The following is a 27,589-nucleotide window of genomic DNA, read 5'->3' as shown; positions in this document are numbered from 1 at the left end:
TAAACTGTGGTTGTGCCATTTCCATAGCGGTGTAGGACTTTATTTTGAAGTGAAAATGAGCCCAGAGTGAGCCAAAATGCGAACCAGAAACTCCCCAGGGTTCAGAGGGTTAAGGTGTTGACTCCACAGCATAATGACCATAGAAAGACTCGATTAGCCTTGCTTCTACTGCGCAATTTTGTCTGCATTCAGGTCTGAAATCACCCGCAAAATGGCTACAAAAACAGATGCAACTGTGGAAATGCAAAAAGATGCAAAGAAGGAAAAGGTCAAGTCAAAATAAAAGTAATCCGCGGACAGACATTCACTCAAAGGATAGAGCTCCGGGGTTTAACAGGGTTTAAAAAAGACATCCTTCTGGCATTATTTCTGCTACTTCAAAATCATTATCCGATTTATTATTACAACCGTTTTACTCTGCTTTTATCGCAGCACTGAGATCAGGGTTTCTTATTTCAGACTGAGAATCTCTTGGGATGTTTTTTTCTTGCTTTGGACTGTAGCCATGTTGCTAATGCTACTGCTATTAGCCAGAAAACAAACCAGGAGCTTTCTTCTCCTCTCTTATTTCCTCAGAAGTGTTGACAGTTTTGTGCTTGACTGCCAGGAAAACAGGAAGTGGTCTGGTTAGTTGCTAATTTAATCAGTTTATTTTATTTCTGACTTGTGGCAAAATACAAGAAAAAGTTCTAAAAAAAAAAACTCTAAAAAGAGGAAAAACAGATATTTCCAGCTAAAATCAGCTTAACATGTCACTTCTTCCTATTACTTCATGTCTGCCTTATATGGACGTTGTTGTACACTGAACTGAATTTGTCCAAACCACAAAAGTCCACTGGTCCAACTTGCTGGATTGATCTCAAAAACCACAAAAAGCAAACTTGATGGCTTGCAGCGGTTCACTAGACCTTTTCATCATTGATAACACCACACTGAGAGCAGAAAGTGTGTTCATTTGTCAGTGTGAGACCGATGTAGAGGGAGAGAGACAGACACGCTAGTAGAGACAGAAAGAGAAAGAGAAAGAGAGAGAGAGATCGATCTCTGGTCTCGTACTATCAGCTCAGTGCAGCATGACCAGAGAGAGATTGGTTCAACAGGCTCTGAAGCGTTACATCACCAGATCTTCCTCCAGAAGTTCAGCTTTCTGCTCTTGCTGCACAAATGTTATCAGATGTGTGAAGGAAACCCAAAAAAAAAGATCCATGGAAATGACCAAACCATTAGGATAATGTGCTTACCAGTGAATCAAACACCTTGAGCCCATATCTCTGGGAGCTTTCATCCAGAATACCAAAAAGAGTATCCAGGGTGTCCTGAAGAAACTGGAAAAAGAAGAGGCGTTCAGCACAGAGCTGCAGACCAAATTAACTTGAGCTGTAAGTGTTTGACATTCTCTCAGCTTGAAGTTAACACAAATGTGGACTGAAATCAAATCAGAAACACTCGATAAACTCCAGAAAAGCAATTCAAGGCCGAGAATCTGATTGCCTACTTTGACAATCTCCGAGCCATCGATCTCCTTCAGCTTGGAGAGGCTGTCGTTGATCCGCTCGGGGTGGGCTCGCCACTTCAACAGGTCCAGCATATCGCCTGCGAGAAGACAAAGAGAGGGTGATGCAGAGAGATACAGTGGGACTTAGAGAAAAAGAAAAACAGCAGAGACAAGCAGAAGAGATCAAGACACATCTCTTGTTTGTTTGTAAAGAAACAGAATTAGGAGAGCAATGTACCTCGGATCAGAAAGCATCATCGCACCCTTCAATTACAGCCTAAAAACACCACCGAATCTAAACAAATGATGACATTTTCAAGTGCGGCGGGATAAAGAAGATAAAAAGTCATTTTCCTGAGCCAGAGTCCCCAGACGTATGCATGAATAAAACATAAGCCTCAAGAAGAAAGTCTTTTAGCTGTCTCTTTGGATTCAACCTGAAGCGTGTCTTTATGCAACTTTTAAATTTGTGTGTGTTTATTATTATTATGTCTGTCTCAAAAATATGTGCCAATATTTTTTTTCATCACAAAAGCTCTGCCATATTTCTATAATCAATTCAGCAACAACAACATCAAATCTATTCAGGAAATTAACAGCCTTTTACAAGTAAATTGTGCCTGTAGCTTTTATGTTTATATATTCAATCATCTGCTTAATGAGGCAAAAATCTATTCAGTGTCTTTTAAGTTCATAAAATACTGTTGCTTGGTAGAACAGCGACAAGAGTCTGGTGAAGTTTGAAAACACCAGTGATGGTGCTGTTCATCATATTTCTACTTTTGTTCATTATTGGATGATACGTTTTTAAATGAGGCGCCACGTCTCACTCTGCACATGGACTTCAGAGAGATTACAAGTTTATCTACAGATTGGAAGCTGTCCATACACTTGCACCCGTCTCTCGCTGTATCTTTTGTTCCTGAATGACACCCCCTAAGGCAAATCAAGTTTTTAACATGTGGTGCCTTTTTAGTGTCAGAAAACGCATCATGAATGAAATAAGCAGTCATTCCTTCCTTGGAACTGCAGTGTACCGATGATAGATTCAAAAACTGACTCAGATTCATATGTAACAAACCTAAAGAATGAGTCTGTCAGATTGAGCCTTTAATGGACTGATGAAGTCTATTGTGGAATACATAAAATACAGCATTCTGATACATTAACCTGTAGTGACCCTGCATAATTTGTTCTTCAGAATCAGACTCTGCTTCGAACACATATTGCAAAATGATTCCATTATTAGAACTTCCAGTTGTGCTGCATAAAGAGGTATTAAGGTAACAGCAGGCGGTGGGTGGAGATAGAGGTGAGGCTAATTTACATATTCATAGATCTGCCCCCTCTAAAGGAGTTAAAGGTGCAGAATTACATCAAAACCATTTTAAGCCACATAGGGGATTACTGTCATAGAAAAATGTCTGACTATGTAATGTTGTTACATAAAGATGAGCTTTAGGGAAGAGACTTCAAACATATGGCATCTTAGCAGTGTCTGTAACCTTTTTAAAGTGCTGATCACAATCTTTGGAAATGTTTGTGTTATGCTCTACTTCCTGAACTGTAAAGGCACACCGGAGCAGATAGTGGAGCACTGCAGACGCTAACTCCAATTAAAAATGTGTACAAGCATAGCAGCCAAAGCAGCTCGCCGGGCGAGGGGCCAAAAGATGTCAACGCCTGGGTCTGGTTTACCATTCTGTGTGAGCTTGGTGGAGCAGAGGAAGCTGGTGATCCAGAAAGACTCCTTGGTGCCTTTCAGCGTCTGATTGTTGGACGGCAGGTTGGCCTTAGAGAACGGCTGCTTCAGGTAGCGCGAGCAGTCGGCCAAGCTGGTGTTCTCCTCACACTGGAAGGAAAAGAGAGCATGCATTTGTGTAAACTGGCACTGTAGGTGTTGTGTAGAAGAAAGCAACATCATCAAAATGTTGAAATAATGCTGCATTCACAGTTTTAAATGCCATTTTGTCAACAGAAAACAACAGAAAGAGCAAGGATGTGATTTCTAGTTACTGTATCAAAGCATATTTCTGGACTATGACATAAATTTTGGGTGGAATCCGCTGATTAGTCATGCTACAGACACTAACACCCAAGTTGAAAACCTTGTTGGCAAATATTCAGCCTGTTGGAATGATAAAAATGCAGAAGCCAATAATAAGATTGTGTTATTTGTGGGATTTAATGTGCAGCCTTAATGCACAGCTGAGGCCGTTTGAGCTCCAAAGCTACCACACAGTTTGGACTGATTCTTCTGTGTCTATTTTGGGTCTGAGGAGAAACTAGGCCATGCCAGTTTCATTGAGCTTTTCAGCAACTTCCATCTGGCATTAGAATGGGCCTTTACCCCGTCGGTGGGAACGCTGGGAACACACAAGGCTAAGAAAGTTGTCCGCAAAAAAAAAAAAAAAAAAACTGGCAGGCTCAGGTTTGGGGTTTGGTAACACTAAATCTCACAACCTGCCAGGAAAAGATGACAATGAAAACAGGAATTTTTTGCTTTTATAGATTGCTGAAATAAACTGTAGACAACCACAAAATAAATAATCCGATCTTGGTCACCGTTCTGTCTTACTGCCAATGAAATGCACTCGGTGTTTCTCTCTCTTCCACAGAGCCGGAGGTTTATGTACACACCCTTCGCCTGCAGCTGAGGAAAAGCCTGTAGTCTGCAATTATTCTGAATTACACCCAAGACAGCATTGCAGTAGCTTTAAACTGCGGATAAAGGTCATTTTATTTGCTTTAGACTTTTGATGTGTCCAACCCTAAATGTGTGAGAAGATGAGTGTGAGTCTCTTAAAGTGCAGAAAATGGACATAAAGGCAGAGCTAAATAAAGCTGCGCACTGACTGTTTGTGACACATGCACAGGCAAAAAGACACCAACACTCACTGGACAACGTTACATAAGTGGCCATTACTCATTGGCCCATCAGCCCATAATGGAGTGATGTGAGCTGTTTGTGAGCCAGTGGCACCAAACACTATGATAAGATGATGAGTGCATTTTGCCATTTAGGGGGAATGATTCATGTAATCATACACGAGGTGAAATCCCATCCAAAGTACCCTCAGCAACACCTGTGTCAAGGATCTACTATTCGTTAATGAACAGAATGAGCCTTCTTTGTTTTTCTGTTCAGAGAAATCTTGCTTTATTTATTTATTTTTTTTAAATGGCAGTTTTCTTCAGGCTTAATCTTGGACTGAACAACATACCAAGATGACTATTCCTGCAGTGCAATGTCTGAGCACTGTGCATGTGCCAAAAACAAATATCCTGCCAAGGACACATTCAATTCGACTCCGTGTTTGTCGGTAGTGAGTGAGGGTGTGCAGGTCTTACCTTATGGATAATGAGCTCATGGGTGCCATCTGGCAGAGTCCTGCCATCCTCCTGCATCAGAGGAACAAAGGAGTAGCCAAACAGTTTCTTCTCTCCCTTGTCTTTAGCTGTCAAACAACAACACATGGACGTGATATTGATATCCAAAATAGACCAACACAGGCTGCAACAAAACAAACAATTATATATATAGAACACAAGTTCCGCTTTTCACTTAAAAGCAGTGTTCAAAAAGTGGAACTCTTTTCAGTAAGCTGCACTAGTCTTCAAACTGAAAAGCCTTCTTGACTCTTCTTGGGTTTTAAAGTTACTTTGAGTCGTTTTTGACCACTTATGGTGCTGATGAGTGGTCGTGTTTTGCATCTTGTGCTCTACAGAAGAGCAAAGCAGTGCCGAGATGCTCATTTCTGCAAACAGTTTGAGTACAATAAATGGCAAAAAGTCCAGGAAGAACACCACTGTTAGTCCATGTCAACACTTATGTAAACAATACCAGTTTGAAATATTCAACATCAGCATTTTGAATTTTTAATAAACACACATTTGTGACACACATAAGATCTTTAAGTGTAAAAAAACAGTGTAAAAAATGTGGAAGCTAACGCTGGTTCTCTATTGTTGGATACAAGTTAAGATAAGTCTTTATCAATCCAATGGTGGGTAAGTTTGCAGTGTTAGAAAATGTGGTACAAAAACAAAAATCAATGAAATTATAAATAAGCAGTAGTTATAGAAATAACAGTATTGCACTTGTCAGTGGTATTGCACACACTCTTTCATGAATACAATACTGAGACAAGCATTAATATTGCACAGGATGTACAGAAGTCTAAAAATAACTATGTAGACTTGTCTAAAGTCTGCCGCAACCGACCACAATAAGGTTGAGGTGAAGTGAAACGAGTCCCACTAAAAAAAAGAAAAAGAAGCAAAAACCAGCAATAACAAGATTTTTAGATGCTGTTAAGTTACTCTTCGAGGGCCTGATTAATGTGGGCTGCTGTGTTTTTACGAAGCTTTCTGAAAGCTCTGGGCATAATTTGCATTATGAACACATGTAATCTGATTTATCTGCTGCTTTAGCTGTAAAGTGCTAATGTGTGCACAGCGGGAAGTGAAAAGCATCGTGCGAGGAGCGTTTCTATTTCCTTCCACTGCAACACCAGCGATTCATTTAGGCGGGCTTTTGTGTGTGTGTGTTTATCAGCGTGTGTGTGTTCGTTCTCCAAGGAGAGGCAAGTTTTACTGTATTAACTTTGAAACTGGTGCTGCACTGCTGCCATTTGGGGAAGCTATGGCTTAGAAAACTGGGCACTTTTAGTTTTTTTGCTGCGTGTGGATGCTTTTGGGAGAAGTTTTCCACATCTTTAAGTCCTCAGGTGGCAGGAGATTAGGAAAGATTAAGTGGTACTGTGTGAAAAGCAGGATTAGCTAAGCTTAGCAGACCAGGTACAGATTGATATAGGTTACATTTTCTACCACATACACTATTCTGTTATATATAGCACAATGTAATATCTGGGGGACTTCAAGAGTTTGAACCGTAATACAGGGTGACTCAAAAGTTTGGAAACAAATGAAAAGTCTATAATAATATATGTTATTTCAATAAATCAGTACCACAGATATAGTCAGAAGAGTATCAGATTAGTGTAAAACAAACATATTTCGACATGTTCATGTTTGTTTCTTATACAAAGACGTGAACGTTTCCACCACCTGGTTACACTGGCATCTTCTGGAATGTACCTTCATTCATGCTTATGAAGGTTCCTCAAACTGGCCAGTAAATGTTGCCTCATAGTACTTTTTGATGTTTAAAAAAATTAAAACTGTCAGATACTTTACCATCAAGAGTTTTGAAATCTGACACTAATGGCCTGCATTTTGAAGCATACCTGGACCTTATGGTTCTATTAATTTTCTTTCGAGTTATTGCACTCAGCAAATACGATGTTTTTAAGTTATTTTATTATGGTATAACAAAAATGGGTAAAATAGGAGTGATTTCATGCACCCCCAACTATAGACACTGCAGTTAAACTTTGTTTCCAAACTTATGGGTCACCCTGTAAGAGAAACGACTTCATATTTTAATAAATCAGCCCTTCAGATAGCAATAATCATACCACGCAACATCTCCTGGAAATTGCTTCAATTGTTACGGAATCCATCAGCGAACAATTAGCTATAATAAAGCTTTGCACTGCTGATGTTGACAGCCGCATTAAACAGCATTTAGGAACAACAATGAACTCCCCACAAACAAATTAACAGCTGCTGCATAATGAGTGCAAAAACAAGACCATTTAAAAGCATATTCAGAGGGGGGGGAAAAAGGAAAAAATATAGCAGCTTCCAATTTTGCCTTAATTGAAAATAAAGAGTCTGCTAATCATATTTCTACATGCAGGTTGTGTCTGAGTTGGAGAGCCCTAACAATATGTGTCAAATGGCCTCCTCAGTTTGGTGTCACCACAGGCCTAAATTGGGATCTTAATAGGCAGCCCTGGGGTGGCAAAACCAGCACTGCCAGCAGTAATAAGGCTACTATATCTACCACACACAGCCACCCAGCCACCCAGCCTGGCATAACAATATCAGCTTGTTATGAGAGAAGAGACTCGGCCGTCTCCCCACAGCCCAGAAAGAGGGGGAAAGAGTGAGATAGTGTGATATTTTGGTCATAATTAAAGTTTTGTCTCATTAGGAAACGAGAAGTTGGACAAACTAGTCTCATTATGGAAATGCTAAAACAGGCGTATTCTTGGACGCCGCCTGTTTGGAAAGAGGTTAGCAGCCTGAGGGCTTCAGGCTGGAGGGCTGGCACATTGAAGCAGTTGGGAGAGTGAATGCTTTGACTCCTTTCAGACGGACACAGTGACCAGGTAATTTAGAGTAATTCTCGGGGTTTATCAGTGGTGTTTATGGAGCCACACCGCAGGCTGGAATCATAGCAGGATGACAGCTCTTTATCTTCGACTTCCCTGGATAATCAACTGTGGAGAATGCAGCACCTCGGGCGGCCAGTGTGTGAAAATATGTGAAAGCTCGGGGGAAAATGTGTTCGCTTGGCCTTTCCGAGATAAACGCAGGTTATCCGCGACCCCATTCTCACTTACTGGAGCAATGTCGGAACTCGAAGCGGACGTGCGATCCCCGAAACATGTCGACGGGGATGGGCAGCTTGATCTGCTCAGCCCAGCGAGGACTGTTGTTGTGGTACAGCACCAGGGAGTGGTACTCATCCCCACCTGGTTCACCCGAGCCAGCAGCCACGTGGCTCTGAAGTTCAGAAAGAAGAGAGCCAAGAGAGACAAAGGTGGAGGAGGGGAATGAAAGAAAGAAAAAAAACAGAGAAAACAAGAGAGCAGGTTAAAGGATGAGGTAAGGCGCAGATTGGAAGCAAACTGGGATATTAACCTTTTGAACTTCAGACCTTACCACAGGGTTTGAAATGCAAGACTTTTCAAAAAATAAAAAAGGAAATCACAGAAATCCCACAATTTTTCATGGCAAGAATGTGTTAAGACATTGAGGATCATCAGATTTTTAACAGTGTGATTTCCAGTTTCATGTGGAAAGGAACTCATATTTAAGCTTCAAAACTGGACATTTCACCAAATATCTTGTATTCAACATGTCTTATTCAAAAAATTTGCCAAAAAATAATTGTTTGCAGTAACTGAGAAGTCATTACTGACTTAACTGTAACCACTAGTCACATGACAAAAATGCAAAAATACTTTATAGTTGAACTGAGCTTATGTAAAACAGACAGGAGACAAGTATTGAAACATATCAGAAATGAAAGTAACAAAATATCTATAGCATGCAGATTCACCATTTTTAACCCCTATGGCCACTTTAAACAAAATGAACTCTACTTGCTAGTTCTTTACTTTTCTATTAAATTATTCCTCGATAAATAATAAAAAAAAATCTTTTTTATGATTCTTGGCATCATAACTGTGTCATACTGCACAAAAGACATGCTTGAGTTCTCTTTACTTCAAATCATGGTTGTTCTATTTCCTAAGAGGTGCAGGACTCAAAAAATGCGCCCACAGTGACAGGAACAAAAAACACCCAGAAACTCCTTGAGATTCTGAGGGTTAAAGAGCCCATGTTATTCACATTCATATTATAATTTCCTGACTCTACAGTGCTCCAGCACCTCTTAGTTCCTGTCTCTTTAAGGCTCTTCTCCCTAAAACACCTGTCTGCTCTGACTTGTCAACTAGACTGCAGAAAGTGTCACATGATGACGTAAATAAGTAACTAAAGAAAAGCCTGAAAGCTATACAAAGAGTAGTTTTTTCTTAGGCAGAGTCTAATTCCTTTTGGTATGGACTTTGGGCTCTAAGTTTGCAGACATAAAGAAAGCTACAGCAGACTATATGGAGAGGAAAAACCCAAACAGCATAATAGGGGCTCTTTAATATGTCAGACAGAGAAGATATGAATGAATTTTAAACCGTCTACGCCCAATAAATGGCAATAAAGCGAGAAAGACAAGGTTTACGTGTGAGTTTGTGTGTGTTTGAGGGTGGTGTGCCATGCGGTGGCAGCAGGGTTATATTTGACTATTTTCTATCCGACGCCGAGGCAGTGCAGGAAACCACAGAGGCAGACTGTCACACTGCTGCACCAGAAACGGGCAACACACTGGAGAGACACTTAGCTCTCATCTGGGTCAGCGATGTTTAATTGAAGAGTTTTGCTCCAAAATAACACACCCACTAATAAGAAAAAAACAGGGTTAACTAAGGACTTAAATAAGGAATTTGCCACCTGTAAAGAGTGTTTTGTATCTGTAAATGATCTGTTCTCTCAATAACAACAAACATCAGTCTGCTGAATAGAAAAACTGAGTGTGTGTCTACCTTGAGGACCTGTCCATCGATGTCCAGCACATAGACGGTGATTTCTACGTTCCTCGCGACGCTTTTTCCACCTTTCTCAAACTCTCCTTTCTCCAGTGTGATGTAAAGGTCATTCCTCATCTCTCCTGCAGGAACAGGAAAGCCAAACAGCCAACAAGGCATTGATTATGCATATGAGCGAGCATTATTAATGACCTCTCAGCGTATTTTCCCTGTAATTCCTCATGGCAGGGGTGGACAACGTTTACATTAGTGGCTTTAATGATATATTTTCTGCTGACATGAAATCTGCGCCTGAGTTATGACACATGAGCACCAGAATGTAACAAATTCAAGGTTTGTCTGATGCAAGCAGATTTCCCAGGGCAAAAGGGTCAATTTTCATAAACAAGAAAATGTGTGAGTTCTCAAACTGTCACAGCAAATCTGCAGTGAAGCTGTTCGTCAACGGACTCTTGCAAGAAAACACTGAATGTAAACCTTTCTGCATTGTGATCCCTTAACACAAATAAAAACATCCACTTGTGTACATACATGTACTGCTTTCTGACATGCTCTGCAGAAGAAATACATTTTCTTTGTTTTACTTTAAGAGGCCTTACGATTTAATTAGATTTAATAATCATTTGAAAAAAGCAATAATTCAAGAAAAGCCTGAAGCAAGACAGAGGACTTTTAAAAAACAATTGCTGTTCTGTTCACCTTTTAATTACTTTCCAGGTCTATTTTGTAATCAGTTAAGAAGGTCTCAACCTCCAGATATGATACCAGATGTCACAATAGGTAGGCAACAATAACGATGGCATCACGATACATTGATTTTACAAGATATTCATCTACAATACATGTTAATATCTATGTAACTGAAGAAAAAAAATGCTCCTGAAAGACCAAAAGCAAACATTCATCATAAGAGAGCACATTGCCGTGTCAATATTTTGTCCCACTCCTACCTCTGACTACACAAGAAATGTTTCATAAACACAGGGGAAACCATTAAAAGACAGCTGTGTACCATTATAGGTAGAAAATTTTAACTCCACTTGCATTCTCAGCTTTAAGGGCTTTAAGGTGAGCAACACCTAATGTCCAACAGGTGCTACCAACACGATAAATACAATTCTACAGCAATAACAAGGTCATATAACAAGGTGTTAAACGTGGTAAGTACTACTGTGCGTCCAAGTTATTTTACTTTGAAATGAGGCGTTTACTACATGGACTGCTCCATGAGAGGAGCACTTTGAATATCAGTATCAGTCCGTCACAAAAGTCATAATCAGAACCCTTAAAACGGAGTAAATTATGTTCAGTCAGACAGACTTGTCTTGTCAATTAGTCACGGAAAATGAGAATCGTGCAAGTTTGTTTTTATATCTAGCCACAAAAAAAGGTTGGAGCACGATGCGTTTGAGGTAATTTGCCTATTGAACATCCAAGGATATTGCAATGAATATGCTGAAACAATAAATTGTGCAGCCCTACTAAGTACCCATACAGATTAATAGCACCCATATCATGCTGCTTTTTTTATTAGCTTAAATGTATGCAGCATAAACATGATATGCAACCACTGGTGAAAACATTTAGAGTGAGAGTTCACCCTGGAAAAGATCCTAAAATGTAAATGATCAACATCATGTATCCTAAAAGTCATTAAAATGCACTAAATTCATGCATGTTAAAACTGAACTCATTGTCCAGGATCTTTAAAAAAAAATCTCCTGTTACACAATCTTTCCTTTGGTCCTGTACTGCAATCTGCAAAAACACTCAAGCAAATATAATCCCAGGAAGTAATACTCCACTTCTTTTTGTTAAAATTGCAGCTGAATGTGCAATGACTGAGCCAGATGTACATTTATTTCCGTCTGTAGAGGAAGCTAAAAAAAAAAAGGTGCGAAGCATGCTGGGTAGGAAAGAGGAAAGACTTGTTCCTTGTGCAGGTCAAGCTGTGGTCTGGCACATTATAAAACCAGCTGCCTATACAACCGCAGTGAGTGTGAGCACACGTGTGCTCATCATATCTCTATCACTCGGGTCAAAATTGATTTTCTGCTCGTAACGACAGTAACCATGGCAACGTGAGGCATGCTATATCCACCCATACTGTACACTTGCTTTTATACGCACACATATGGAAACAAAAAGAGCACAGGAGGGTTGAGACACACAGGGGCAGTTTTTTAAATGTACAATGGGAAAGAGGGGAAGTGGAGTGGGTTTGGAGGGGCAGAGCAGCTGGACAGAGAAAAGAAAATGAGGAGAAAGGTACAGTCGGATACAAATCCAGAATAGGAGTAAAGGGGAGGGGGGGAAAGGAGAGACATTTTCCTTTGCCCAAGGGCAGACTTACACAAGCAGACAGGGTGAGAGCACTCAGCGTTAAGGGTTTGTAGCCAGACAAAGACAAAGAAAAAGACGGTGAACATAAATCTGTGTTAGTGAGGCACTGAGGGGCCCGGAGTCTGCGGCTCCTCTTTATCTGTGTGACCAGACAACATACCTCACTTATTTAAGAGATGTGTTCGTCTGGAGTAAAGAAAAAAGCCCCCTGATGGCAAGCTTTCAAAAATGAAAAGTCAGAAAGCTAATTCAGGCAGTACTTTCCTTCTAGACTACTTTTCCCTCCTGCATATGTAAATATAAACAGGCACTTTTCCGTGTCTCTTTTTCATCTTACATTCAAATGGTTATGCATTTGTTACCAAGGCAACAAGACCCCATCCAGCTCAGCCTGAGGGGTCTCTGCATGGATTTGTGTCATCTGGAGAAGCAGCTATCTAAGTGATACCTATCTACCTGAAACAACTTGAATATTTAATCTTTCTAAGGGCACCCTAAGGTGGAATTCAAGTATCAGCCAACGCATGCGATAGGCGGTGGATGTCAGGTGTTGCCGGGACAACTACAGTAGATATTTTAAGGAGGCATCAAAAGGAGTCAGCTAAAATATTATCTAATAAATGCAGACATCAATGCTCATTTTATGATTGACTTCTCACACCTGCTGCCTGAAAATCCTCAGTGTCCGATTCACAAAAATGGAGCGTTTTCTCCAGATGTAGTAGCAGTTTATGGGGAATAAATAAAGGTTGGAGCAGTTAAGGTCAGCGCAGTGGTTCAGCGGTTTCCTGACAATAAGAGGGTGTCCATTTGGATCAGCCAGCTGCAGCCTTTCTGCTCTGCCAGGAACTGCCTTTGTGCATGATCTTATTTCCTCTCACAGAAATTATGAATTGGACGCATGTTTTTGTCTTTATCCATCTCTTATTAATATCGCAGCGACAGACTCTTGACCTGGACAGGACTTGCAACCCTCAAAAAAAGTCACTTAGAAATAGATGAATGGATGGATAGAGGGATGATTATTTAGGGTTAATAGCAAATATAGTTAGGACACATGAGTAAAATACTTCAGCTGATAGTTGAGTGATCACAAAAACACCATTGCACGTATGTCAACAAAGTAAAAGATGACTATTTCAGATATGGACTCCTTTCTACTAATCTAAACAAATGGACTTATTTGAATAAGCACTACGGGTGATCTTTCCATATAGGTGGAGATTTTAATCTTACTAGTTCAGACACTAAAACAGTTATATATACCTTTGAACACGTCTGAAGTACAAGCAGTTGCATTAACAAATATTTATTTCAAATCAATATGGTACACAAGAAATTTTCCCAGTACCATTACTGCCACAATTAAAACTACAGAGTGGCTATTGAGTAGCAAACTTGTTTGCCAATATTAATTCCAAGATATTAGATAGCCACAGTGATTTGCTATTGGTTTACAGGTTGATCTCTGCATCACACATGTGCTCTCTCAATCACTCTCATAGGTATTAATGACAAAAAGCCATAGTTGATGAGGATTAATGAGGCCAGCAACATCACATATCATGTGTCTGAAAATGGCTCATGTTAGTGGTAAAATGGTCAGAAGATTAATTGACTTTGTTACATGTATTAATATGTTTGGATCTTAGGACAAAGTGAAAGGTTCCATTCTGTTTCTCTGTTCTGCAAATTAATAAATGTCTCCAGAATGCGCTTTTTTTTTTTTTTTTAGCTCAAAACACCGAAAAGATTTTACCAAAACTGTGTAACCTTATTTTTTTCCTGTTTGAAAAAGGCTGTTTCAATGTCTGTAGCTTCAAATGTAACTGAGCTGTTGCTGTCCATGCCCCCTTCAGGAAGAAGACTCTCTCTGCTTTTGTTCTGTTCAGTGAATAACAGACCAGAACAGCAGTTGAACATCCTGTCACTTTTAGCTTTCTCTGTTTGTGATCACATATGTGATTTCACATGGAAATGTAGCCAAATTTTCAAAACAGTTTATGTGTGGTGACTTTATCAGACATCATTATTAGGATAAAATCTGTGTTTTAGCAGTGCAGAGCCACAGCTTGGAAATGGCTATGAAGTGACTGATTGTTAATATGTAGTCTTAATGGGCTGCATTTCAGTCCATTTTTACTCATTCCGTTGTCTGACAATAAAAACTGAAAAAAAATATGTAAATGACAGTCACTTTATTGGGAATTTGGCTCTATTGAAATGCAGTATTATACTCGTCCAAGTCTGTAAAATACATAAAACAACAGATTTTTGCCATATGAGACATTTAAATGGACAAAAAAATGGTTATCATTGAAGGAGAAATGCATTTTTGATAAAACACTGGGGCCTTCTATTGATTTTTTTTCGAACTACGACTGATCAAAGAAGCTTCATTAGTAGTTGTATTTGTTTGATCTTGTATTCACATCATACAGATAAATACATGAAGCCAATCTCTTCGATAAAGCCTCTATACGTAGAAGATTGGTGTGTAAAAATAAAGACAGTCAACATGCAGATACAAAAGTCAGGTTGCACTAAACACTGGACCGAAGTAATGGTGTGTTGTGTTTGTGTCCTACCTGGCATGATGACATCAGAGAAGCCCAGTTTCCTGGTGATGGACACCCCACGGGTGAAGAGGACCATGTATTCCCGTCGTAGCTGCTCAATGTCCCCGTGGAGGAGCTGGAGAGCCACTGCCAGGCCTAAAAATGAGATAATGAGCGCATTAAAAAAGCCTTAAATATCATATTCCTGGACACAGTCAAAACACGGCCTTGATTTTTCCTCTCTAATCCCTTACCAAAGCCACTCAATAAAACACTCAAAATATATCACAAGCCTAGTCCCAACACTATAAACAATCTTGTATTGGTGAGCTAAGAAAAAAGTATTCACAAGGGCACATCTCAAGTTTTATTGCAGCCGTATGGACTTGCAAACCAGACAGTTGTACTTGCCAACAACAACACTTATGTGTATGGAAAGCAACCAGACACACACACACACACACACACACACACACACACACACACACACACACACACACACATATATATATAAACAAAAAAATGCAAGCAGCCTGTGAGTCATCTGCAGTTCTTTTTTATTAAGAGGAAATCCTACATGAAGGCCGTCGTCTCAAATCAATATCCTTACGCAATAACTCCAAATGTCAGTGGAACTAAATTAAAGCACTGGCTTGTATTTAGAGTTTAAAATGCCTCTCCTTGATGTGTGTGTGTGTGTGTGTGTGTGTGTGTGTTCACGGTGAGGAGAGGCAGATACATAAATAACTAAAACAGCAAGGGAATGTGCAGGAGACAAGATGATGATGATGATAATTAGTATTTTGGTGGTTGTTTTTTTGGAAAGTCGGGAGGCAGTGGTGAAATGGTTCATTAGCTGAGAGACGTTTCAGTCAATGGGAGTCAACAAAGAGACGTGACTTGTTTGCAAGCCTGATAGCGATATGCGAGACTACACTGCTGCACAAAGGCACAGAGCAGTGAGAAGAAGGAGAAGAGTTGAGGGAAAAAAGGGTTTGAAGTTTTCAGGCTGTCCAGTAAATTGCAAATCAGACAGAAGTTTGTAATCCCTTCATGTTGCGCCTATGCTAGAGATAATGTTACCCAAAGAAACCATGATTACTTATAAAGAGTCTATTTTAAGAGGTAAATATCAACAAGTTTAAGCCAATGCAATCTCCTCAAGGTCTGCTGGCTGTCCACTATGAAAAAAAGAAAAACTGCTGTCCACGCGAGGCAGGAACCTCCAGGAATGAAAAGTGAATCCAATGCAATAGTGTCCAAAACCGCAGTTCCTCAAATGGCCAACTGAGGCTGGCTTAAAGTGAGTCACTGTCCATAGACTCTCATGGTAAAATCCGTAACTTTACAACAGAAATAAACATGTTTATAGCCTGATACATAAAATATCTTAGTCTCTGGAGCCAATTTCCTCATTCATGACAACTGTGCAGAGGGTGAATCTTTATACTACTCATCCACTGAAATTGCATTAAGGTTTAAAGTTTGTATCGCTCTGCTCAGCTCTAATAACACATCACCTCTTTGCTCATTTTTTTGATTAGCCGGAAATGAGAAAATGTCAGGCACTGCCAATATGGTGACGCCTGAAGCCACTGTACTGAGCTTCAAAACAGTCGTCACTGAGAGCTTGTTCCTCCCTTTTTACAGCCTATAGTTTGTACACAGCCCTGACTGTAAATGAGACACAAAGTGGTTTGGGCCCATCCATACAATGATTATTCCAGTCTGGTCTGCACGTTTATGCTGTGCTTGTGTATGTTTGTGCTCATGCACAGGACAGGGAAAGGGGACAGTGACAGCAAAGTAGCTGTGGCACATGCTATCGAAATGCTAACTAATGTAAATGCTCTCTAAATATGCTAACTGGCTATGAACAACCTTTCTCAATAATCACTGACTCCACTTTTAAATGGGCTCTATGGCTTTTAGATAATCTTAAGACGTGAGGACAACACAGTATGCAAAACTAAATGCTTTCCTTCAAAATTTAACGATGTGTTCAGCTATGGGACATCAAATTATACTACAGATAGCAGCTGATGGGAAAAAAGCAAATATTCTGATTGTCAAAGGATGCTTGCTCTTGCTTTAACTGCAACAGTCATTTATTATCAAAGCAGTTGAAATTACTGATGAAGAGAATGCAGTAACTACAGTACCTAAGTGAACTAATTGCGGTTAGATTTTAGTTGTATTTGCACAGTTGCTACAAACACAACAGGATTTCTTGCTAATTTCACATTTTAATAACAATAGTGTAAATATTTGAGGTTGTATTTTAAAGTGGATGCTACAACGCAAATCCTAATCTCTTTTGATCAAATTTATGGCTTCATAGTGCACTGGCAGCACAGCTCTGTGCCTCTATGATGTCATGATGTCATCTCTAAGACATCTCTCTAAATAAAAATACAAAAAAACAAGAGGCATAGGGGTGACAGAGACACAAAGGACTACAAAAATAGCCCAGTCCATTAACAGTGTGTTCATTGCAGCACAATGGCTTGGTAGAAATTGAAAGGAGAGTTCCATTAAGTTCACGAAAGATTTTTTTTTTTTAAACCAAGCTTCATCTGCTTGCCCCTTTCTGTGGATCCGGCGTTTTCCATTTATTTATCCACATAAACAAACGCACAGTCAGGCTCTAAAAGCTAATGCAGGGCCACAATTAGGCAAAAACCACCTTCATTACTATTCTGCCCGGTAGATGCTGCCGAGGCCGACATAAAGCACCCTCAACCTTTGCTGCCCTCAGCCCACCCGGCCTGCCTCTTCACAAACTCAAAAAACAAAAAAAATTTAAAAAAACTCCAAAACAAAACAGTGGAGTTGTCGCAGTCTCTTCTGTCGCTGCCTACGCCTGCATGTGGAGGTGGCAGCTGAATTATCTACCTGACCTGACTCACACACACAGCCAGATTCTTATGAAATCCCTTTTACGGATTCACTGGGAGCAGGTAAACAAAATCCTCTCATCAGTCTCTCGGTTTCCATCACCCCAAAAAGCACCCGTGACCATGAAACGCAGGTTAAGAAAAAACAAGGTAGTCATTAGGCGACATGAGAACAAAATAGCCGTCTCCACATAGACTGTCTCCCTTCGTCTTTATTACAAAAAAAAAAAAAAACTAAACAGCCTGGTATGTTTAAGGGGCAGTGCATTCATCTCTCCCCTGCTAATTGGCTGCTAATAAGAGACTTCTGGAGCACTGCCAGGTCTGTAGAAAAAGAGAACCACACAGCGAGACAACCAGCGACACACACCAGGATGCACAAAGATAGCATCATGTGCACATATACAGACACATATACATATTACAGTATCTCACGCCTCTTCAGACTTGTTTTAATTGCCCTCCTGACATTAAGTGTAATAAATTGTGGGCTTTAAATTATGTATGATGCTCCATAACTCCTGCATGAACGGTTTTAAAGGGACAAACTGGAAAGGAGACACTGACCTGCTTGGTGAAGATGAAATATTCTCTGTTAGTTTTTGCATTTGTTGTCGCAGCTCAAGTGTTATCTATCCTGTAATGCTGCGCCGCTGCAGAATAATTGCCTTCTGGGAGGAATTGACTTTTCCAATAATAAAAAAGAAAGAAAAAAAAGCGGGCCGCTAGTGATGTTGTGTATTTGTGTTTTGAATGTGGAATGAGCAGGGAACAAGAAAAGATTTGGAGATTAAGGAGAAGAAATTAGAGGCAGAGGGGATTTGGATTGCTTTGGTTATCTTCATACTTGTTGCTGCACATGTGAATTTACGGCCTGGTACAGTAAATGTGGAAATGATATCAGGCTGCTGCAGCCTATGCAGCTACTGCCACAAGAGCTATTAGCATAAGAGCAAATGTGTGAGAAAGAGAGAGGCATGTAATTAACAAGATAGACCTTAAAAAGGGCACAATGCATGCAAAGTAAAACTGTCAAAGCTAATAAAACTGTAATTAATTTACTTGGTCCAGGCAGATGAATTGTGCTCATAAGTAAAACCTAATATCCAGGGCCCATTATTTAAATATTAAAATTATTGCCTCTCCTTTGCGATTAAAGACATTTTTTTCTTTTATTTCATAAGATCAATGTCAGATTTAGTTAAGTGGTGTAAATGTGATTTCAGAACAAACTCCCTTGAATTATGCATGTGAGCATATTGTGACAAAAGACCCGCAGCTCAACTCTAATGCACTTTGAAGAGAGAAAGCACTGAAGCAAATGAGGCGTTCAGCTGGATCAATGTCTTCAGCTGACAGGTACTCAATAGCAAACATACAAGTGTTTGTGATAAAGTGCGGCCAAAGACGGAAGTAAATTCTTGAAAACAATTCACTTCCATGTGTTTATCAAGTGCGTGTGTGTTTGCACCGGCTCAGTGTGTCAAAAGCCCTGAAGCAAACACTTATATGACGGATACATTTTGAGAAAACACTGCGAACTACAGCATCGTGCCGTCTCCTGCCTGCAATGTTGTTTTTACCAAAGGGTGTGAATAATTGTTTCTGATTATGAAATGTTAAAGATGAAAATGTCAACTGATATCCAGCAGACATCAAACCCTGTGCTGCTCATACTCAACAACAACATACAGTATCTACAGTGTCATCTGAAAACAGGTTAGGGAGGCTGAACAGCAACAATACGGAGCATCATCTGTATGCATTATCTGTTACTGAATCTGATCACATGAGCATGGCTGTGTGTTATCTATGATAATATGGGCCGGCAGCAGGAGTAAGCAGTAAATAAATCTGGTAAACTATTAGAGGATGAACCTGATTAAGATTTAGCTCAATATGAGATAAGAAAACAGCAAGAAATTAAGTAAATGGTTGCTTAATAGTGCTGTTTTAGCACCATTTCTGTGTGTTTAATCAGGAATTAATTTGAGCTTAGCAATGCAAAAGCGCTTTACATCACCACTCGTTCTATGCATTTTAGATTTTAGCTTGATGCTGCAGTTTTGTCATAAATCGACGCGGTGTAAAAGACGCCGCTCAGATGACGCCGACTGTGTTGAATGCCTTTGTGTCACTCAGTTTAATCACCGCATCCCTTCACGCCTGTGCGAGATTGTTCATGATAATTTAACATTCCTGAGTCGTATGACTTCTCCTCGAGTAATTATTGGCGTTCCGAGGGCAGAGGCGCTGACTCAGTAGATCAGTCTCGCAGATTCTTGACACTCTTGTAATCTCTTTTCCCATTTCCCTGCTGATAGTCCTCAAACAATCATCAACCTTTTCTATACAGCGGGCTCGGCTGTTTCTCCAAGAACATATAAGCAAGTGTAAGAAGACGGTGCACTCGGTTAACACACCGAATGAACACTTTCATTACGAGAATAAGAGCCTGCGGCAAGTTTGCAGGAACATCCACAAACACATTAATGTAAATGAGCTTTAAGACAAACTTCTGATGAACTGTTGCTGATTGCTTACAGTTGGTTTTGCGTTTGCCCCTTGATGGAAACGGCTGCAAAATAGCGAACACTTTTTAAATTATGAATATGTCCTCTTGCTTCACAATCTGCATCCAAGTTAGAAAACTAAAGATCATCTTGTTTACATGCGTTTATTATTCCAACACCTGCATCTTTATCATCCTATAGTCCACAGAAATATGGATCTCATTGCATAACAAACCTTTTCATATGCCACGTGGTTTTTCTTTGATGTCTGAAGAACCGAGTGTTCAGATTCTCCACCAACCTGTTGCTATGGGAAACTGCTGATGCTGTTGTTCAGTGTGATGCGGATGCAGCTATTTATACAAAACCATCTGAATGCATATATGCAGTGGCGGGTTTCCTGCAGACACAAGCATGTGAAGAACGATCCGCTTCCCTAAAGAGGAACTTCACTCCCACATGAGGGCTGCTCAGACTGACCGGAAAGTGACTATCGCATGGTAAGACACCGCTGATGCAACTGAGCTGTCACCAGAGCACAATGGAGGGGTTATGAAAGAAAAGAATCCAGAGTTCATGAGGCTGTTGAATTAGCAGCTTTGAATTCGTGAATGTGCTTAAAACTCAGGAGGCCAACATGTATTACTAAATCATCCTGCTGTGTAATGTCTCAGATTCAGCACTGTGTGAAGATGAATAAAACAGATGTGGTTCTTACCAGTGTTGGATCCAGACAAGTTGTATCTGGAATTGGCCTTTTTGATGATGTTCTCATGGATTTGGTACCATTCACTCTCAGTGTTACACCTGAGGGACAGAAAAACAAAGAATAACCCTTAAATCAATTGCACATGTTGCACAATCACAGGGACACATTTTAGTCACAAGGACAAATTATTAAAAAATTATAACATCGAAGCAGTAGAGACCGAGATATTTGGATCCAAATCGCTAAATCCTACATTTTCCATAACAAAAAGCACTTTGGCATTAGATTCTTGGTGCCTGGCAAATGTCCACTGCTTTAAAGCACCATGTTGTTTCTTTTTGCAGTTGTCAGCCATGAAAGAAGTATTCTGATGCTTTATGAAAGTAAAAGTACAAATACAACAAGTAAAAGCCCTGCACAAAAAATCCTATTTGAGTAACAAGTGCATAGCAGCAACATGTAGTTAAAGTATCAACATAAACATACTGACTTGGTCCCTCTGACGGACATATTATTATATATGACACCACTAAATCACAAATACCGGAGCATCAGCAGCATTTTTTCTGTTGTAGTAGCTGCAGGTGGAGCTAGTTTGAACTACTTTATATCCAGTTATACGCACAAGGTCAGCATATAAATCTGAGGGATCATTACATAATTAAGGAGAAATGAAACAAGAAAAAAACTAAGTTATGATACACAGAACACACTTCAGTTTTTATATATTTTTTCTGTAATCTTTGATTTTTGGTGATACGCTGGCTTATTTGAAAATTTATTGAAATGAAAATATGCGTTTTAAAGGGGGAAATCACTATCTGATGGAGCTGTTCAACAATTCATAGACATCTGGAAAAAAATTTTTTTTTGAAACAAACCAGAAGGGTCGGAAAGTACTGGATTAATGTTTAACTTGTTGTATTTTACAACCGGTTGCATTATTCATTGAGTAAACTATTCTCCTTATCAGTAACCACAGTTGCCAAATAAAAGTATGGGTGTAAAAAGTACAACATTTATCTCAAATGTAGTGGAACTATAAAGTAGTGGAAATACGTGAAGTATCTGAAGTACACAAGTAAACACAGTTACTTTCCTCCATGGTCGTTTTCTAACACATACTATCATAATTACTGGATTTACCCTATAAAGTCACAATGTTTTAACATAATGTGTTATTACTCCACTATTGCATCATCTAGTTTCATGCAATGTACTATTTCTATCCATCTATCTGTCTATCACATGTATGATTCTATGTTATTGCATTGACTGCCCGTTGTCTGATTTCTAAGTGTAACTAGGACACACTGGGTAAAAACTTGGCCTTATTTACAATCACATCCTGTCTGGACCTAATTCTGCAAACATTCAGCTCAGACCTTTAATGCTAATCCCGCTGAAACCTCATTGGTGTTTGCTTCAGGTGTAAAGAGAGTGGCTGTATTTTCTTGTGAGCTCAGTCTATTTGGCCAGTCAGCTTGCTCCAGCTATAATTTAGGTCAAAGCTACTGTGTCAGCGGTAGCCTTTCCTGTCCCTGGGGGCATCGTGTGGACTGTGTAGGACCACAGTATACTTTCACCGCTGCTGGCAGAGAATAAACCACAAAGGCTCTGAAGTGCAACAGAAAAGGTGTATTTTATTGCTGTATATGTCCACATTAGCACTTCTGTATTATTCAGTGAAGCTGGACTGCTTTGTTGCTTCATGAAAGGGAATTCTAGCCTCGAGTTTATGTCGACTGACCGATATCTTTTTCAAAATATGGTTGGCATTTGATAGAAAAATTGAACTTGTAACACCATCGGCCACTGAAAGAACACTAGCATTGGTTGAGCTGAGCATAAAGAAGCCCATGAACAGTCTTGACCTTCAGAGGTGTAGGTAGAAAGTGAATAAACTCATTTCTAATAACGCTGAGCTATCCTCTAGGTAGAGTCTAGTTCAGTCTTTAGAAGAAATGACTATTGAAATAGTTCTTCATGGTGACTTACGCATAAACCTTGAGCAAGTGGTCATCCTTGGAGTCAGCAGTGAGGAGATCAGCAATGCTAACAACAGCGCATCCAAACGGCCTCCTGTATTGTACACTACACAGGTTCTTCTTCTCTCCTGCTCCCATCCTCCCTGCAAGTACACAAAAAACACTTCCACAGTAAGAACAGTTCTATTATGAAAGAAAGCCCAGGAGATTTTCAAAACACGTAGAGCTCAGGAGAATAAAGAGGCAACAACATCACTCCCACCTATTCTTATGATGTGCACGACGATGTAGACGTCTTTTCGTAGATCACTGCTTCCCAAATCCTGACAAACAACACAGTAAAACATGCTTTAGCACCAGAGCCAGTCATTGTCGACAAGCTGAGGAGAGCTGACGAAGCTTTTTAGTATTCAGTACAATGGAACATGAGTTAAGTCAACTTTACATAGCTTTAAATTGCTCCCAGGCAGTCTCTATAAACACAAAGTCGTGTTCTCTGCTCACCACAAACAGCGTGCATTGTCTTTCTGTCTTCTCTGGCGACTTGGGCAACCCGCTCTTATTCAGCCTGACAAAGAACCTTTCACTGTACGAGAGGAGAGACAGAGAGAGGGAACACACATGGAGATGAATGAGGTCAGGACTGATGGCTGAGTGTCATAGTAAACAACTGCATCCAAGTCACTGCTAACAGGAACAGAATAAAGATTAGAAACAATGTCAAAAATGTCAAGCGCTGAACAGTGGGCACTGGAGAAATCACTTCAAAGTTCAAACTTCACACTAAAGCTGTCTGAAACCTTGAAACAGAATACAAGGCAGGGAAAGACAGGCAGAGAGGGAGCAGGGAGAAAAAAATATAGATACAAAGCTTGAATTACTGAACCAAATCCCCAACACAGAATATCTGACAAGTACATTCACACGCAACTCCTCCATGACTGAATAAAACTGCATTTTTGCATATTATAGATTCTCTCTGACACGCTTTAGCCCCAATATTGGACTGTCATCATCATGAAAATAGAGATGGGTTATAATAAAATAATCTCAGTCATATAACTGCAGAGCTGGTTGTCATAAATCTTCTGGCTGTGACAGGCATGGACTGACGAGGTGAATATGGACAGACAAAGAAAGAAATGAACCTGATGAGAGCTGGTGAACGTCAAAGATACTGTGAAATGTGATTTACAATATGAAATAGACATAAATAGCAACTGAGTGTGACTCATCCACATGCAACTACTTGGTGGCTGCTGCATGTTTTTTGTTCATTATCAGGAGAAGCATAGCAACGAATGATTTGCTTTGTCTTATTATTGCCATAAAAACTATCATTCAAAAGTTCGGGGTCATTTAGAAATGCTCTAAAAATTACCATTGGCCCCAAAAATCCAGTATTGGTCAGGCCTTAGTTAGCATAACTGTCATGCTAATGTTAGCGAATGAAAAAAGTCTACAGCCAAGCTAATAAGGCTGCAAAATGACACTGCTGCAAAAGGATAGAAGCTTGAAAAACAGACAAAACTCAGATGCAGACCAACTCAATACTTTCCTTTTTATCAACAAGACTTAAGAGTCTACAATCACAATAGCAGCTTTGCAGAATTAGGTAGTAATGCCAGTATGCTGGCATGCAAACAATGGCAATGCTAGCATGCTGAACTATCATGATTCTTATCATGCTCACGTTTTGGTTATGTGTGTTAGCATGCTAATATTTAATGAGCATCACTGAACCTGAGGTATAGCTGATGCTGATGGGGATGTTTGGTTTAATTTTGTAGGTATTTGGCCATGAAGCAGAGTTTTGATGTGATGATGGCGCTACATAAAAACTGAAAGGATCCCTGAATTTAAAACAATTCATCCTGGCAGCCACAGATGTACATGCCTCAATTCCAGGGAAAAACATCTAACAGTTCTTAAGACATTTTACAAATGTACAGCTACAGCTATAGGATGCTTACATATCACTAATTAAGTTAAAAAATGTCTGTAGGTGGCACCAGAGGAAAAGTCATTATGCTTAAGCTATAACCAATGATAATAATGAAAGTGCTCAAATTAGGCTTAAGTACAGGCTCATTATATTATTTTTAAGGTCCACCAGATGAGGTTTACATGCTATAGAGATTAAATACCATTATTTTTTGGATACTGTACACTTCTGTAGACTCATTTTTCACCATCCACCTGAAACACTCAGTTTTAGCGCCGGTCTCTCTTTAAGGTCCCCAGCCCAAAAATACCAGCCTGTCTCTGATTGGCCCAGCGTACATAAGGTAAGTTCTAATTTACATATCATCACAAATACAGAAATAATGCAGCTACTAATTCTTTGCCAGGCTAGTTTCTGTACAAGTAATGTAGAGTGTTTTCTGTATGAGATAATAACTATGCATGGAGTTTGGACTTTGTGAGTTCCTGCTAGTTGCAGAAAGTCGCTATATCACACAAAAAAATATAGGAAAAAAGACCAAAGCATTATATCTGCTCTTTAATATCTGTACAAACGGTCATGGTAACTCTTCAATCCACCAAAGTAAAAGCTAAAGCAACAGACTGGCTCTGAAGTCAGCAGCTATTCCGGGGACAACTGCAAAAATAAATTGCCTTAAGTCTGAACAACAATGAATCATTCTTTGGGTTTCTTGCACATCCTCTGTATATATTCTGTATATTACATATAGAGCAACTTTAACTGTGAAAATCAAGAAGAGCAGCTTCATAAATCACAATGAACTGTCCCGAAATAACAACTGTGGCCTCAAATGCCCTCCCACCCTCCTTTTAGAAAGTGAATGTCGCGCAAAAACAGAAAGGACAGACACTGATCGCTTTTTCATTCTCTTTGTACTTCGTCCTCTCTGTCTATCTCGCGTACACTCTGTAAGAGAGGCGGCGGAGGCATCCTGCTGGGCCTCTCTCATCCTGGCTGGCGAGCTGAGGGCTAATCCAGTTAGGTGACTTTCACAGTCCACCGATAAGCAGAGAGAAAACCTTGTAATTCACCAGCGCCTGACAATGAGCCAAGTCGCTGGCACGGCTAGCAGCGCAAGCTACAGTAGGCCCATTCACACGAGAGCAGAATTCACCCCGGCAGATACTATATAACTTGACTTCATGCTGTACGCGACTACAGTGGATTAGGATGTTTCATTATAGTCTGGGCTAATAAAAGCTCCTAATACAAGCTCCAACCTTCTCGACAGTGATGTAAATAAGAGGCTGCTTCTTGCACTGTAATTCACTGTTTTGTATATGTAGGGCAGTGGGTGCCCATGTTTGAATTAATTAAGCTCCTGATTATTAATTATACAAATGCTTATGATTTTTCATACATGTATTCCTTCAGTAAAGTTTTCTTTTTATCAACCCGCATTGGAATGAAACAGTTGAGAGGCCAATTTGATTTAGATGAGGTTGTTCCTCATTAGCTGCTCTCTGTAACTTTCCAGGCCATTTATCCAGCCATATGGAGACGGATTCCTATGCATTAGACATGAGACTTTGCACACGCTCCCCCGAACCCTAATTAGTCCTCTATTGTTGAAACCCCAACTGCCAATTAACAGCCACTCCAGCAAACACAGACACACAAGTCTCTGGTTCTTCAGCACACCACTCCCTGTCACCAACTCTTCTGCCGCACAGCTGCAGCGTGTTGATCGCCTGAGCTAAAGGGACCGACGTCCCCCAGCAGGACCATATCTCCCTCTATCACCGCTCACATTAACATAGCATGAATGGCCGACTTCCCTCCCCTCTGGGCCCTCACGGCGCTAGCTATTCCCTCTCCTGATATCGATGATTGCATTAGGAACCGTGCGTTCAGCCGCTGAGGGGCGGAGGGGGAGGGAGGGATGGGATAGTGAGCAACTGGCGTGTAAAATACTAGATAAATTAACTGCCACTGCTGCCTCCCTCCCCCTTCTTAAACTTAAAAAAATATAAAAATCTACCCCGAGAGGCCACGTGGAACGATGACTAAAACTAAACAGTAGAGGAAACTTAAATCTTTTTTTTATAAAAAAGCACAACATTACACTAAATACAGTGAAGCAGACAGGTAAAGAACACTTAGTCTCATTAATGAACAGGATAGACAGACTGATGCCTGGCCAATTGTCATTGCAGATATATGCCATTTTTCCAATTATTACTATTAAACGAGCAACTTCAGGTCTGATGCAGCCTCCTCTCTGTCAGTCTGTGGTCTCAGAAATGTCAATTTAGTAGCAATTAGCTACTCTCACAGTGGCTAAGGCTATGCTAATGGTTAGCAGCTAACTTAGAAGGCAGCCACAGATTACCCCAAAACAGAGTCTGAAAATGAGGATCGAATGATATTTTTCCAGGGCTGATACAGATTGTTGGCGATCAGGAAAGGCCGATAACCGATATTTGTGGCCCGATTTACATTACAGGTCATGCTTTAACAGTACGTGACAGCAGGGAACCTGTCGTTCATAACTCGGCTTCTTCATTAATAAGGATGACATGAACTGAATATTTAAAATAGAAAAGGAGTGATTTAATAAGGACGCTCTCCTCTGCTTATGTACGATCGACCAAGATTTATCAGTTTGTCTCCTGATGTTACATCGGCTCTTCTTCTCCATTTTCTTAATCATTTTATCATTTTTATTGCTAACTAAGGTCCATATCTGAAAGCATTATCAATTATCATTATAATTATTATTATTGTTTATCAGATTCAGTTTTGGATGATTTGTAGCCACCTTCTAACTTAGCTTCTAACCTTTAGCATAGCCGTAGCTACAGTGACAGAAGCTGATTTCGTAGTTTGTGTTTCTTGTTCAGGTTTTTTCAGTCTCTG

At 40.0% G+C, this 27,589-nt stretch overlaps 1 protein-coding gene across 6 annotated transcripts in view; it reads right to left on the bottom strand.

Annotated features, from left to right (window-relative positions):
• Positions 1-27,589, bottom strand: part of dock4b (dedicator of cytokinesis 4b) — a 139,933-nt gene that overhangs the window by 58,362 nt on the left and 53,982 nt on the right. For all 6 annotated transcript variants that reach the window (XM_051945529.1, XM_051945530.1, XM_051945539.1 and 3 more), the window contains exons 9-19: positions 23,248-23,329; positions 23,006-23,066; positions 22,754-22,886; positions 20,765-20,853; positions 14,667-14,792; positions 9,733-9,857; positions 7,969-8,131; positions 4,847-4,953; positions 3,194-3,347; positions 1,496-1,593; positions 1,242-1,325 (exon numbers count right to left, since the gene is read on the bottom strand). In XM_051945529.1, the coding sequence (XP_051801489.1) occupies positions 1,242-1,325; positions 1,496-1,593; positions 3,194-3,347; positions 4,847-4,953; positions 7,969-8,131; positions 9,733-9,857; positions 14,667-14,792; positions 20,765-20,853; positions 22,754-22,886; positions 23,006-23,066; positions 23,248-23,329 (1,222 nt within the window). The remainder of the gene's footprint in view (positions 1-1,241; positions 1,326-1,495; positions 1,594-3,193; positions 3,348-4,846; positions 4,954-7,968; positions 8,132-9,732; positions 9,858-14,666; positions 14,793-20,764; positions 20,854-22,753; positions 22,887-23,005; positions 23,067-23,247; positions 23,330-27,589) is intronic.

The sequence above is a fragment of the Acanthochromis polyacanthus genome, chromosome 1 (assembly GCF_021347895.1).
Source record: "Acanthochromis polyacanthus isolate Apoly-LR-REF ecotype Palm Island chromosome 1, KAUST_Apoly_ChrSc, whole genome shotgun sequence".
Taxonomy (NCBI): Eukaryota; Metazoa; Chordata; class Actinopteri; family Pomacentridae; genus Acanthochromis; species Acanthochromis polyacanthus.
The sequence above is the reverse complement of the archived record's forward strand: the minus strand, read 5'-3'. Positions and strand labels throughout refer to the sequence as shown.